The sequence below is a fragment of the Rhipicephalus microplus genome, chromosome 1 (assembly GCF_043290135.1).
Source record: "Rhipicephalus microplus isolate Deutch F79 chromosome 1, USDA_Rmic, whole genome shotgun sequence".
NCBI classification, from domain to species: domain Eukaryota; kingdom Metazoa; phylum Arthropoda; class Arachnida; order Ixodida; family Ixodidae; genus Rhipicephalus; species Rhipicephalus microplus.
The window spans coordinates 275144089-275159162 of record NC_134700.1 but is presented as its reverse complement, the minus strand read 5'-3'; the positions used below and the strand labels follow the sequence as shown (position 1 = coordinate 275159162).

The 15074-nt window shown below is 46.3% G+C and overlaps 1 protein-coding gene across 5 annotated transcripts in view; it reads right to left on the bottom strand.

Moving 5' to 3' along the window:
* The window catches only part of LOC119188214 (5'-AMP-activated protein kinase subunit gamma-1-like), a 383279-nt gene that overhangs the window by 265003 nt on the left and 103202 nt on the right, over positions 1-15074 (bottom strand). Inside the window, exon 1 of one of the 5 annotated variants that reach the window (XM_075895081.1) lies at positions 11929-12003. The exons of the other annotated variants lie outside the window; for them this stretch is intronic. Within the exon in view, the coding sequence (XP_075751196.1) occupies positions 11929-11988 (60 nt within the window). The 5' untranslated portion in view covers positions 11989-12003. Of the gene's footprint in view, positions 1-11928; positions 12004-15074 lie in introns of those variants that run through there. 5 annotated transcript variants of the gene reach the window in all.

The following is a 15074-nucleotide window of genomic DNA, read 5'->3' as shown; positions in this document are numbered from 1 at the left end:
GTGTTTAACGTCCCAAAACCACCATATGATTGTGAGAGACGCCGTAGTGGAGGGCTCCGGAAATTTAGACCACCTGGGGTTCTTTAACGTGCACCCAAATCTGAGCACACGGGCCTACAACATTTCCGCCTCCATCGGAAGTGCAGCCACCATATTATATATATATATATATATATATATATATATATATATATATATATATATATATATATATATATATATATATATATATATATATATATCTTAAAATAGAGGTGTTGTACGTCGAGAAAGGTTCAGACGTAGCTTGGCAAAATGATGTCCTTTATCAGGCAGGTCTGGCTAATGGCGAGCGGCGTGCGCGAGCTACTACTGCAGCCACCGATCATCATCGTCTTCTTCGTTGCCAGCAGAGCGTCCGTTACTCAGATTCATTAATATATATATATATATATATATATATATATATATATATATATATATATATATATATATATATATATTGCACAACCCGGATTTCATCCTGCGACCTGCGGGTCAGCAGCCGAGTACCTTAGCCACTAGACCACCGCGGCGGGGCGACGCGGGTGCTGGAAGAGCGGTTTGAAGCGAAACTCGGTGTAGCGTTTACTCGAGTAAACATTTGTTTTAAACGCAAAGACACGGGAGGCGGGTTAGGTTTCGTGTAAGTTTCATCGCAGATAAACGAGCCGGGAGAGTATTTTTCCTTGACGTGTGGTCGAGCGTTGCGGGCAGTGGAGAGGGTGAAGTGAGAAAAAAAATTGCCCGCAGCTTCCCTCGGGGGAACACTGAGGAGGATGCGGAGCATATAATTGGTTAACGGGGTGTTAAAGTGCGACTTACTTGGGTCGATGGCTAAATTGGTTAACGTGGTTGTGAAATGGGGTGTTAAATTGCGATTTACTTGGGTCGATGGCTAAATTGGTTAACGCGGTTGTAGGAGGGGGTGTTAAATGAGTGAACACGTACACACGTATGCGAAAGGGCGGCGCTGGTCGAAGGGACGTCGATCATTGTGTTTGTGGATTCGTTGGATTCATTTCACCGCGACCTTGGACGTCGACGCGCCGTACAAACCAACCGACGAGCGGCAACTGAGCGAGCGAGCGCCGACCTTGAGTATATATACAGCACGACGGCGCATGCACTGTCAGCTGTTGAATGTTCTCGAAGCGCGACGCCACATGCGCGTCCACTGGAGAATCAGGAGAATTGTAGATGTCGAACGCGGTGTGTAGAGGAGGAAGGGTGCACAGATGGTGGAGGAGTGAAGCGCGCGCGGTGTGTAGAGGAGGAAGGGATGCACAGATGGTGGAAGAGTGGGCGACGGCGCGACGGCGCATGCGCGCGCGTCAGCTGTCGAATGTTCGAGAAGCGGTGCGGACGGCGCGGACGGCGCGGACGGCGCACTACAAGGCGCGAGTATAAGATGCTTCCACATCTAAAAGTGTGTTGCGAGCGGGCGGGGGTGCCAACAGCTGCGGACGCTGCGGCGAGCAGGCTGCGGGTGAGAGAGAGAGAGTGACGCCAGCGCGCACCTGCCAGGGAAGCACGTGAGGAGAGCGTGACGTCAACGCGCAGCTTCGGTGTTACCTACTTGTCACCGCTCCAACACCTGCGGCGAGGGGAACGCGTTGTGGCGCGTTCGTATGGACGCACGTACGTGCGGCGTTAGACACGTGAGTCAAAGAGCTGCTTCGCATTTAAAATGTGAACGCTGCAACAAACTTCAACGTGCAGATGGAACCGTTTCAACGCGCGCTATGCGCTTACGTTGACACGCTCGCATAACGATGACGATGGAACATCGCGTGCGAGCCTGCCTTCGTGCCGTTCATGCTTCGTTATACCGCCGATTCAATTCGTCAAGAGGAATGAGATGGAAACACATGGGTTATGCGACGAACTATGGTAGGGGTCAAGAACACCAGAGATTTTAAATAGCGCGCGAGAGAGGGAGAGACAAGGTGACCATACTCAAGTAGACACGCAATTGACATGTGTTACAAGCTGCTCAAAAAGTTTATTTTAAAATAAACTTGGCGTTATAGTTGCTTGAATGTATAGGTTTAAACTATGTAATCCTTGTACTTTATTTAAGAAATTAGTTGTACCAAAAAATAATTAGAAGTACTGTATGCGCATTTCACCGATAGTTATAATACTGTATTATACACTGGAGAAGTCCGGTCACAGCTAACAGTTTGAGTAAATGAACGAGTATTCATCACCCTGCGACGGCTCAGGGAAAGTTGATGGGCAGAATGAATGAATCCATGAATGAATGAACATCTACGGGTTTTTTTTTTTTTGCTTTTAAAGCCCGGTCTAGAAAGCAACAAAATGGAGATGCAGTGACATCATCTAACCCGCCATTTCGTTGAGCGGCCAGCGTATTCAAAAGCTGCGTTTCTTTCCTCGTCGACCTGGCTTCACATCCAGAGGCACGGTGGAAACCGCGAATCATGAAACACAAGGGTGTACGCGTTGGTGAGCTGTAAAATTGAGGAGTGAAAAGTAGACCGGGCAAGACGGTGGTTCTGCCCTGCTCCAAACTGGCCGAGCATAGGCTGCGCCTAGGTCAGTCCGATGTCATCGATTCGACCCCTGCTTTCCACCAGGGTGCAAGTGGTAGATAATCCCCTGCTGAGTAGCGGGCCAGAAAAGTGATTCCGACCAACCTATCAGCTTTTCTCTCATAATAAACCTACCTCTCTTCTGCAGTGCCACTGCCTCGCGCGACAACGGTTGAACAACCTCAGTGTGCCACTATCGCCGACTACGCCCCCAAGCGGGACCTGCTGCTACCTGGTAGCCACTGCACCCAGGTCCTTAGAGCGTCCTAAACTACCTTGGAGACACTGGACGGGATGGCTGGGCTACATCTCGTACAATGGAGGCTGCACCCACCTACCCTCCCTCAAGTGCGGCAAGTTGGCCAGGTTGGTAAAGATGTTTGAATTCGAATGAGTAGCGCATAAAAACAACAAAGAAAAACAAACAGAGACAAAGACAGCACGAGAGCTAAGCTTCAAACCATATTGATTTAGGAACACAGCTGATTACCTACAAAATATCACGCATTATGCTGATACAATGACAGTACAAACAAAAAAAGGGGGGAGAGGGGGACCTCTTACACAAAGCAGTGATGTTCTAAGCGGGAAATCCCGCACGCGTTGGCAGCAAAACCAACCAGATATGCAATATCGGAAAAGACAGTACAGTCAATTTGAGGTTTGACGTGCCAAAAACCACGATTTGATTACGAGGCACGCTGAAGTGGAGGGCGTCGATAATTTTGACCATCCTCAACGTGCGCTGGCATGGGACGGCATTTCTCCTGAAAAAATTCGGCCACCACAGATCGAACTCGCGACATTCGAGCCAGCAATCGAGCACCGCTATACAGTAATCCTGTCATCAAGAAACCAACAAAATTAAAATCAAACTCACGCACACCTTACTACATTACAAGGTGTATTTCGTGTGGATTCATCTATGTTCCTAAATAAACATGGTTTGGCGCTCAGCGTTTGTGCTGTCTACGTCTCAGTTTTTTTTTTCTCTCAGCTCTCTATGCGCTACTCATCTGACGTCATATCCTGCTCCTTTCCAGCTTTTTCCGCCCCATCATTCCCTTCACGAAAGACGCTGTGCTTCCCCGACGTCACGATGCTGACTACGCGACTCTAATGCCGCCCACTGCATCGCCTGCGGCGCTTGTTGTACTGCTCCTGTCCGTTTTTTTTTTTCTTCATCCTTTCTTACCCTTTCTTTCCTGTGCGATCCAAATTCCCCCATATGTTTGTATATATTTACGTCCTCCCAGTCCCGTATACCCCACCCTAACTTTTTTCTCCCTTTTTCCCAATTCTCCCCCAAGTGCCGAGGTTGTGATGCCCTCGCCCGAGAGACAGTTACTGCGTCAGTTACTCCCCACTCTTCCCCGTAATTCTTCCACCTCAACATTTCTCTAATTCGGCATAGCTGTTCTCACCCAGAGACAACTACCGCTCCCACCAACACTTTTTTTCCCAGTTCTACTACCAAGAATCACATACCTACATCACTGGGCTACAAGCACCAGCGCGCTTTATTTAGCTCAACCATTTTCCTTTCCTTCAATAGACTGCTTATTTAACGCGGTGACAATAATTACGCAGCATATAGATTTCCTGTATACGAAGTCGGCGGCCTTGCAGGTCGTTTTTTTTTTTTTTCTTACAGCGATCGCGCACTCAGAGTAGGTTATTTTCGTGCTCTTAAAGTGGCAGTAAAGCTAAATCAACAAGAGAAAAAAATTTGCCCGATAATAGAAAAATAACAAAAATGAGGGCTATCTAACTAATGCGAGTCTTTCCAGAACATAGACACCCTATAGGTTATGGAAAGACACGCAAAATAACGAAAGCTGTTAGCGGAACACAGGGCGCATTACTTCAGCACAAACTACTCTCGAGAGAACACAGCATCTCATTTGGTTAATAATAATAATAATAATAATAATAATAATAATAATAATAATATATTATTATTATTATTATTATTATTATTATTATTATTATTATTATTATTATTATTATTATTATTATTATTATTATTATTATTATTATTATTATTATTAATTTATAATTATATACATAATTTATAATTACATATATAATTTATACTGATAATATAAAAACAGCTTTCGCTGTGATAATTCTTTAGCATGCCGCTATAAAAGTAAGTACACACGCCACTAGCATCGCATCTACATCCAAACACGGCCACAGCGTCCGGAATTCGATCCTTCGACCTTCGAGTCAGCGATGTACTAGGATAAAAAAGGCACTATACAACGGGCCGCCTGCAAAAAAAAAAAGCGCAAGAACTGTCTGTCTACCAAGCAGCGGTGACTCTCGTTCAGGCAAAACGTAACTCGCTAGTTAATGGGGAAGCACAACTACTCGCTGAAAACAATGAAAGCCGACGACAGCGTCACTCTCAGCGTGAAGGCAATAAACGTGACCACGCCGATACGGTACAGGCTCGAACAATGGTCGGCGCCGTCCCTGTCGTTGTACGGCACACACGTCAATCCGTGCCGTTTTCGTTCACTAACAAGAGCGATGATACCATACTACGTCGTCACTTGCCAGACAAAAGCCAGTGACACGGTGACGACAACAACGATGTTGCAACAGGACCCGGTCTACTCGTTAACAAGCGCAGACAACCGACTGGGAAGGATCCAAACGCCAGGTCACGGGGCAGTTTTTTTAGGGGCGAAGCTCCTTAAGCCGTCGGTTGCGTCCCCGATGTACGTACGTACGTACGTACGTATGTATGTATGTATGTATGTACGTACGTACGTATGTATGTATGTATGGACGTACGTACGTATGTATGTATGTACGTACGTACGTACGCACGCACGCACGCACGCATGCATGCATGTATGTACGTACGTACGTACGTATGTAGTAGTAGTAGTAGTAGTAGTAGTAGTAGTAGTAGTAGTAGTAGTAGTAGTTAACCACCTCTCGTTCAGTAATTGCATTGTCCGCTGGATGGCGGTACTTGTATGTGATGAATATGTAATGAAAATATGCAAGATGACGGTACTTTGAGTGTCCACTAGACGGACGGACAGACAGCAAACAGGCGGGCAGACGGACGGACGGTCGCACGGACATGAATGGACAGACGGACACAAGAACGGACGAACTGACGGACGCACGATAGGACGGACTGACGGACGCTTTGCCCCACTCATCATCATTCACTCCGTGGATATGCTGTGATTTTGTTTTATAAAGAAAAACTATTTTTGAGGAGTCATGAAATTTTCTAGATATGGCGAGAACTGGCGAGACCTCGTCGGTGGTATTGGCGTCAACATAAATGAATCATAGAACTTAAAAATAATATGAGTAAGTAGTAAAGTCGCCCTAAAGTCACGTGATATTCGAGTGGATGTGCGCGAGCCGTGGGTGTATATACCGCAAATGACATCATCATTTGAAGTAATCAAACGACATCGTCATCTGGTCAAAGATTGGCCGATCGCCTCCACGATCAGCCAATCTTTGAAAACACTAGTTGCGGAAAACACTTGATGCGCAGGAATCTACCAGGCGGAGATCAGCGCAATAAACCCAGAAGGAAAAGTGAGAAAAAAATCGCGTAGCTTGTTGCAGCGAAGGCGCAATACTGTACAGACGGCGCAGCTGATTGGCACCTGTACAAGTTCGCCACCTTTCCTCGAGCGAAAAAAAGCGGCCCTCTGAAGCTGAGGTGGGGGTGGTGATAGTGGGGGAGGGGTGTGTGAAAGAGATGAAATTAGTGATGAACAATACAGGTCATGTTAATTTTTTGGCATGTATTGTTAATTAACGTGACATTTCTTTCCTTGAGAGAAATAGCGTATGTGCAGAATAACAACACCCAGCAATTCCACTAGTCTGCAAGCTCGCATAAAAATACCACTTACTGGAATCACGCTTGTACTGAATGTAAGGGAAGTTTCGGTTGCACCTCTGAATGGGCTGCACTGAATAGGAGTGGGCACACACTTCGCATAAAAGCTCTACTACCCGTCTGAATCCGCCAGGCATGTGACACTCGACACAAACGAACGTTAAAAACTCACAAAATACATAGGATATTCATTACAAATACACGCACCTATAATATGCTCTATTCCAATGATCGCTACACCTGAAAGGATCATAGAAAGTGGTTGACTATAGTAGCACAAGAGCTTCGATGGTTGGTGATAAATGTAGTCAATCACCGAAGCAATCACCGTAGTAATTGTTGAACCGACGCTTGCAAAACGCCTCAGTAGATGAAAAAAACTGCGATATTATGACCAAAAAAAAAAGGACAAGCGAAAAACTGCGAACAGCGGCCGGTCTTCCGTGCGAATCGGCAAGCGACCCGCTGTCAAAGAGTCCATCTGGGCCGGTCAGCAACCGGACAGGCGGAAACTTGGTTTTCGCTGTGTTTTCTTAAGTTTAGTAAATTTTGGCATCTGACAGTGCACACCAGCTTAAAAAACGAACACGCGCACGGAAGGACGTAACAAGTGCTTTGTCCGGTGTTTAACCTGCAGTGCGCGCTTCCATGAGCCGTAACGACTTACCAACTAGCCCGCAAGTACGCTTTCGACAAATATTCTTATATGGCTTTGTCCAAGCCTTTGCTGTCTCTTCTCTCCGCCTTTTCCCTCTCTGTTATTTTACATTTTTATTCATTTCCATCTGTATCCTATTCTCTCTCTCTTTATTTTTGTCTCTCTGCAAATTTCTCTCCGTTTCTCCTTATCATTCTTCGTATGCCTCTTCTTTTATTTCACACGTATGACTGCTCTTTTATTTACCTCCTCATTATAATCCTCGCGATCACTTTCCTTTCCCGTCCCCTTGCTACACTACTACGCCTTCGTATCGAGGGTGCGCGCATTCGAGTCCCGTCACGTGAAGAACGTTTTCAGTCATTTTTTTTTCTTCTCTATTTCTTTCTCTCTCTCTTTCTCTCTCTTTATTTTTCTCCCTTTCTTTACTTCTTTCTCTCTTTCTTTTTTCATTCTTTCTTCCTTTACTAGCTCTCTCACACACGCGGGTTATTACACGCCACGCCTGAAAAATTGACGGACGTGCGAAAAATCGGCTACATGAGGATTCGGAGAAAATTCGTGAGACTGTGGTCCGTGGGGGTGCTAACACTTCCTATAAAGTTGATTGCGCCGCGTGGCTCACATGTCCCGCACAAAAGCCGCTTTCAAGGGGTCACAAATATTGAGCGGCAGGTGGCGTTGTGCTCGCGAGCGTTTATCACGACCACCACCACCATCATCATCATGGTTGTTAGAACGGTAGCGCCGGCGATGACGCCTGGCGGAAAGCCTGGGTGGCGGCACACGAGAAAAAAGCGGCTCTCTTTGGCGGTGGCGGTTGGAGCGAACCATAGATTTTCACACAATAATACCTAGAGAGGAATCTGGCGCTGCGATCGTGCACGCCCATGAGAATTATGAGAAGTACAGGCTTCGGATTCGATAGGGTTAGCTAACGAACCGCCTACACATCTTTTTCTACAGTTTCAGTTTCGTTCTTCGCGCAGCGCGGGTAGTGGGGTGCGGAGAAAACGCTGAAGCAGTGTCTTTGTTGTTCGAAGAGGCTAAAGACAAATGGGTCTCTATATTTTATGCGACGTTAGAGCTCTATGAGTCGCATTTGACAGTTTAAACGAAGCATCGTCCAGTCACCGCTGCGCATAGACGTAGTGTCTCATGCCAGTGCAGGATATTCCATCGTGTTCACGTTTTTTTCACGAGCACGTCTTGCCTAAACTCGCTCGAAATGACAGCAAAACGACGGTAAAGCTAAGCAGACGCACCGTCATGCTCTTCTGACTCGACTTCAGAACAAAATAAGATGTGCGTTGGGGGCAGATCACTCGGACAACGCAGCTGACATCGCAGTGTTTCTCACTTGATACTACACTGTTACTTTCATAAATAGAAAAGACATACTTTCGAGTGAGAGTGCGCGCATGTTTTTTGTCAAGTTCTGCAAAAATATTTCTTCAAATCTTGATGCCCAATCCGGAACGCAATGTCAAAGCGATGCGCACTATGGTGGTTAAATATTTGTTCAGGCTGCACTTTTTTTCTCATAGTTACAGAAATATTTTTGCGATAAAGTTTACGTACAAGATAATGAAGCAAGTTTCGAATAGATATAATTTCGTATTACCGTCTTATACTCGGCAAACAAGCGTTGCGAATCGCAAAAACGTAATTCATCTAAAGCAGATACGAAGCCTCTACTTCCCATCATTCCCGCGTAGACACTAGCGCCAGATTACCCTCTAGTTATTATTCTATGAAACTCTACGGCACGAACGGTTGTCTTTAGCGGTGGGTCTGCGGTAGACGGCACCGCGGGCCACCTGCCATGGGCCCTCGTGGTAAGTCAAGCGTTGGCGAAGCCACCTTGAGTGTGTTCTTGTGTCTGTTATTTATTTATTTATTTATTTACAAATACTGCTGTCCCATGCCTGGGACATTGCAGGAGCGGGTACAGAAAATTCAACGAAAGCACAGAAACAAACAATAGTGCGCACAAATTTATGTGACTAACACATAAAATTTTTCCCGAACTCTGCAGTGTTCAGTCTACGCAATGCACCATCAAGCTTGTTCCAAACTTCCACCACACGCGGAAAAAAAAAAAAAGATTTGAAACAATCCAAACGAGACCTGAAGGGTACAAGGTTCAAAGCGTCTGTACTACGTGTTGTACGCGCTGGTATATCAGCGAAAGTTATGTTTTTGAGCGTTGTCTAATTCTGTGTAAGGTTGTTTTAGCGTGTTGGTACAATAAATGATGTATATTAATTCGACTGGCGATATCGTCGATCTAAAACAGTTAAATAAATTAGTGTTGTTTGGTTCGTTCCGACCACGACTGCTGTGTCCGTTCACTCCAAGAACGTGGCACTGCAGACCCCGCAGGTCTCAAAGTATTACCACGCGCCAAACTTATTTCTGGAATGTATACCGTTTGCGTTACCGGTGTGCAACTCATAGCAAGTTGTCATTGTTTAAGACATCGAACGCGCAGTGAAGAGTCTAGTCCAGGAGCTCATCTTGGGTTAAAAGCTCACGATTGTTCGGATCGAACTCTCAACTCCCATACGAGATCAATGTTTCCACCGAACCCGCGCCAAAAGAAAACACGAGCTGCACTGATCACTCAGAGAATCACCAGGCTCCAGCGATTCCCTCACTCAACATCCGATGGCAAGTCATAAGCCACTAAGAACTCCATATGTTTAGACTCTTAGGGGATCAGAAGACCCACCATCATATTTTCGGCCGTAGTGTTCCCCTCCATACTGTCGCCATATATACTTTCCCTGTAGTTTTCACGACCATCAGACTCGCTGTCATGATCATCCGTTACGCAATTTAACCGCTTCCTCAAACACAACCATCTTTCTCGCATACCGTCGCTGAGTCAAGACGCGTGAAGGACTGAACGATGAGTGCCGCAGGCCCGTTTGCGATAGCCCGTTATGTCTGCAGTAAAGACGACTCGAATGCGACAAGTAACATGTGACTATATATTCGACAAAAAAAAAACGAAAATCATTGCGCAGCAAGTGGGACTAAAAAACGAAGTTCTGAAGCACGTCTATACCGACGGATGCAGTATACGTCCTTCGATTTGCATATGCAAATAGCCGTTACACTCCTCCCTGTACACATGTAAATAGTCACTCGTACCATCTCCATCTCTCCGTGTACTTTACTCCTCCCACGTCCGCTGATGGCCATTGTTAAGGCGTCAGCCACCAGAGCTAGACAATTACATGCCGCTTACTGATTTCCTTCTCCCTCCTTCCCCCCCTCCTTTTGTATACTTTTGCTCAAGTACACAACTACTTAATAAATTAGGAACTAAACAAAACGTATTTCCCGCGTGGCGGCAGCACGAACGAGGCATTGCGACGTCCGCCGCATAAATACTACGCTTCAACAATCGACGGTGGAACGTGTGCACGTGATGTATAAGCATGTATACACTGTCCGCAAGAGTCACCGCACTCGGAGGAGGAGGGGAAACCTTCTCCCCGAGTGCTTCGACGGAGAGAGGACCATTCGTGCGACGCTATCGTATCGCGAGAACCGGCTCGGCACAGAAGACGTAGCGCGGCCGAAAAAAGAAAAAAAATCGAAGAAGAAGGCAAACTCATCGAACGAACGACTCGCGATGATCCAATTATACGCCGATCAGGGGGGACACGCCCGGCGAAAAGCCATCGTATTAGGCGTGCCATAGAAGAAAAAAAAAAGGCGCCACTTTTCCATCCGTTGCGTTATTTTTTTTTTCTTCGCGTGTACTTGTTTCAGCAAGTAACCTCTTCGGCACAACGAAATTGGGATCACATCTGGGCACCGAACACAATATGGAAAGAGAAGAAATTAAGCCTGCTGCTACTAATGCAGAACGCCTCCTCCCTTAAAAAAAAAAAGAGGGGAGCCGCCCTATCAATAGGAGGTACTGTTGCCATGGGCAACTCTACACCAGTAGAGGCCCAGTGCGAGAGAAAATAGGACAGGGATAGAGTTAAGCTGGGGTTTTAGGGCCACACGATCGACCGTGGCCGCTGTACCAAAAAGATAAAAAAAAGCTGCAAGTGCAGCAGAGTCACACTTGTACAACATAGCCGGATGTGCAGGAACAAATTCACAGCTATTAGGAGCAACGCCACAACGATCTGTCACTCACGTCGCAATCGTCCGCAGCGATAACCTCGAAGTTGGTCGAAAATCACGTCAAGCGACAAATCCCCGGACGGTAGATCCGTGCTACAAGGACAGCGGCGCCAACGTGGAGGTTATGTGGAGCTTTTGAAGCGGTTGCGTCACTGACGCTGCAATTACCTAAAACGACCCTGGTTACCTCAACGAAGACGAGCGAGCAGGAAGCAGCTTCGACGTCGACATACACATACAGGTATATATACACCCAACGCCCCATCCGAAAGGGCAGGTACATAAAAGGCGGGAGCCTACCCTTGTAATGACGTCAACAGGGCGTGGCTGTTGAACCGCGCCTATATATAGCCTACACAGCACCTATATGTTTCTAAAGGCGGTATATATAGCGACAGCACACGAGAGTCAAGCCCCAATTCAAGCTTTTTATTCTACGTTGAAAAAAAAAACAAAAGCGTAAGCAAAGAAGTAATTTCAACCCCACTTCAAACCAGCCAAAAAACGACAAGACCGGCAAATGGGGTGCAAGGGCGGGAGGAAGAGGTTTGAGCGCAATCAACGACGGTCCCATCTGCTCTCCAATCCAGTGAGACAAGGCGCGCTGAAGGAATGCGTTGAGCAAGACATCCGCTACGCTTCAGTTTACTTACATTGTGCACGGATAACGCTGTCCCTCTTAATTTCCGTGGCTCTGCGAAACTCGCAACCATGTTGCTACAGCGGCTCGCCTTCCAACGTGTGTCCCAACTCTGGACATGCCATTATAAGCCGTTCGTGCTCTCTGTTTCCTCAGAAAAGCCGAAGGCGACTTAACGTTCAGCGATCGAGGTTATACATTCGTTATCTCACGCTTTTTCAAGAGACGGAAAGTCCACAAGGACGCACGAACGAGTGCCTAAGACTCAAAAGCAATAAGAGAAAACAAGAGCGATGTTCGCTGCCGCAAATCCAGACGGAAGAAGAGACGCTTACTAAAACAACAATCTAAAATGAGTACGCAGAAAGAAACGCACCACGTAAGAACCGGAAGGCAAAGCAGAATAAAAACAGAAAGGCGTACGGATAGCCGAAAAAAAAAAACGGAAAGACGACGAAAGATTTGAGGCGGCTAGCGCAGCCGCTTTCCACTTGCTATATACTGGGAGAACACGGTCAATGAGCCTTTTAGATAAGTGGATGAAAGCGAACACATTTAACCAGGGCAAGCGAAGACTCCACAAATAAGGCATTTAAAAACAACACTAGACGAAGATAGAAAGAGTAAGAACAAGAATAAAATGAAGAGAAGCCAGGGGCAATGTAGAAAGCCACGAGAAAAAAAGAAAGAAAGAAAAAGAAGCATTTCTTGCTCATCTAGCGAAAGGCCTACTTTGCAGAGCAGCGCTTAACTGCCTGCGGAGACCACTCATGGAACGGCCGTGCACCGACACACACTTATAAGTGTGTGTCAGTGTACGGCCGTTCCATTGCACTCCGACAAAGCAGAAGCTATAGCTTCTGCCTTGCCTTCCCGATCTTCGCGCGCTCAATCGCGCCCAACAGAAAAAAAAAAAAAAAAAAGCGCCGAGTGGCGCGTTACTTCACAAAAAGATACCTCGACGAACAACTATAGGCACGTAAGCACTGAAGCAGCAGCAAGAACAGAATCACTGTACCGGCAAAGCGGCCGGCCGGCCGGCCACACCTTGCAGCGAGTCGGTAACAAAAAGATGCGCTCGGCTACGCACGACACTGGGACAGAGCGAGTGGGGCCAAACCAAGCCAAGGTGAACCAAGCGCGCAGAGTGTGGTGTCTGTCCGAAAGCAGTCTTTCTCATCCAACCTCCTTCCCAGATGCTTGCTCTCGGCTCAACGCGATGCTTTTAGGGATCAACGCTCGCACGGAGGAGAAAATGACGCCGGTCGGAAAAGAAGTGCCACAGACACCTCTCTGGTGTACGCGAAAGTGTACGCGCGCCCGCAAGAGGGCATCCTTTTCACCGTTGTTTCTTTGTATTATTACTTGTTGGGCGATGCGGCACAACGCGAGCAATGTACATGATTGACCCCGGGCTGAACACGACAGCCGCGCGTCGACCCATTTGCGGCGACAACGCAATCAGAGAGAGAGAGAGAGAGAGAAAGCAGTTCCTGCCTCTACGTGAGGGTAGAAGGGGAAAGGGGAAGTAAAGTCACGCTTGACCTTTAGCGGTCAGGTCAAAACCACTTTCAGGTCAAATGTGTTCACCCCGTAAAAAACAAAAAGAATACACCTTTTCTTTTTCTTTTTTTGACAACGACGCTGTTCCAAGTTCAGCCGGCGCCATCTGCACGTCCTCCATTGCAAATGTCACGCAGGTCAGGTGACCAGAGGAGGGAGTAGATGAAATGATGATCCCGTTCGAAATAATGATGATGATGATGATGATGATGATGATGATGATGATGATGATGATCGAGATGATGATGGAATTGAGACCAAGCCGTCTCAGCTCACACTAACGTGCTCACACTAACGAATTCGCACGCTTGCAGCGTCTCTGCCCGACTGTTTTCACGGCGTGGAACTGACCGTGTGTACTTAAAGTGACACTAAAGTTATGCAATTAATCGGTTTAAATTGATTTCATTTCATTTTATTTTCTTAAAGACCCCTTGCGGGGCATTACATAAGGGGTGGGTACATAAAAATTGAGCAGAAAAAAATCGTTTGTCCTAAAGTGAAAGATGATTACTGATACTGGTTGTGAAGGTAGAAGTACAAGTAATGGCAGGAATGTCGCCTGAAAGGCCATTCCAGGCAACTGCTGTGCGAGGAAAAAATGATGTTGAAAAGGTAACGGTGCGTGCACGTGGGCGTGCGACTTGAAGAGGATGATTAGTTCGTTGAGAGATGTGCGCTAGGGCAACAAAATAAGGTGGCATGCGCATCGAGCTGTGAAAAAACTTATGAAATAACGAAAGACTGGCGATACGGCGGCGGAGGGAAAGGAGGGGCAGTTGAAGTTCTGCCTTTAGGGAAGATACGCTGACGTCATGGGAGTAAAAATTATTGATAAACCTAGCGGCACGGTTTTGAATACACTCAAGGGCGTCTTCGAGATAGGCCTGTTGCGGGCTCCAGATTGGGGAAGCATATTCAAGTTTAGTTCTAACAAGGCTTTTGTAAGCTAATAATTTTACATTTCTAGGTGCGTTACGTAGATGAGGTCGCAAGAATCCCAATGTTTTGTTTGCCGATGATATGACTTTCGTGATATGCAAACCCCATGAAAGATCGTTGCAGAGTGTGACCCCCAGATATTTAAAAGAATTAACAGTTTCAACTGGAACATTACTGATGGAATATGGAAAAACAAGTGGAGAACGGCGGCGGGTGAAGGATAAGGCTTTGCATTTGTGAGGGTTAAGTTCCATTAGCCAATCATCGCACCATTGTTTTACATTTTACATAAATTTTATTCGGAGAACCATTTAATATCATTGTCACATATTAATCAAAGGACGAAAAAAATCAAGATCAAAGTATCGTTTTAAAATTTCGCGCAAAAATATCCGTACGTGACGCCACGAATTTCGAAGTATTTTTCGAATTTCGACAACATTATTTAATCAAAATTTCTTGAAGTTAGGTTAGTTGAGTCTAAGCTGCCCTCGGAGGACGTTATAGTTAATATTTACTGACTAGTAACTAACGGAGGACCACGGCGCGGAAATTACAGGGTGGTGTCGCCGCTCGCATTTTCTTTTAGGGCATTTTCTCGCTTACCCAGTGCCTTTTCGCAACAATCGTGGTGTTTTTAGTATCGTAAGAGTA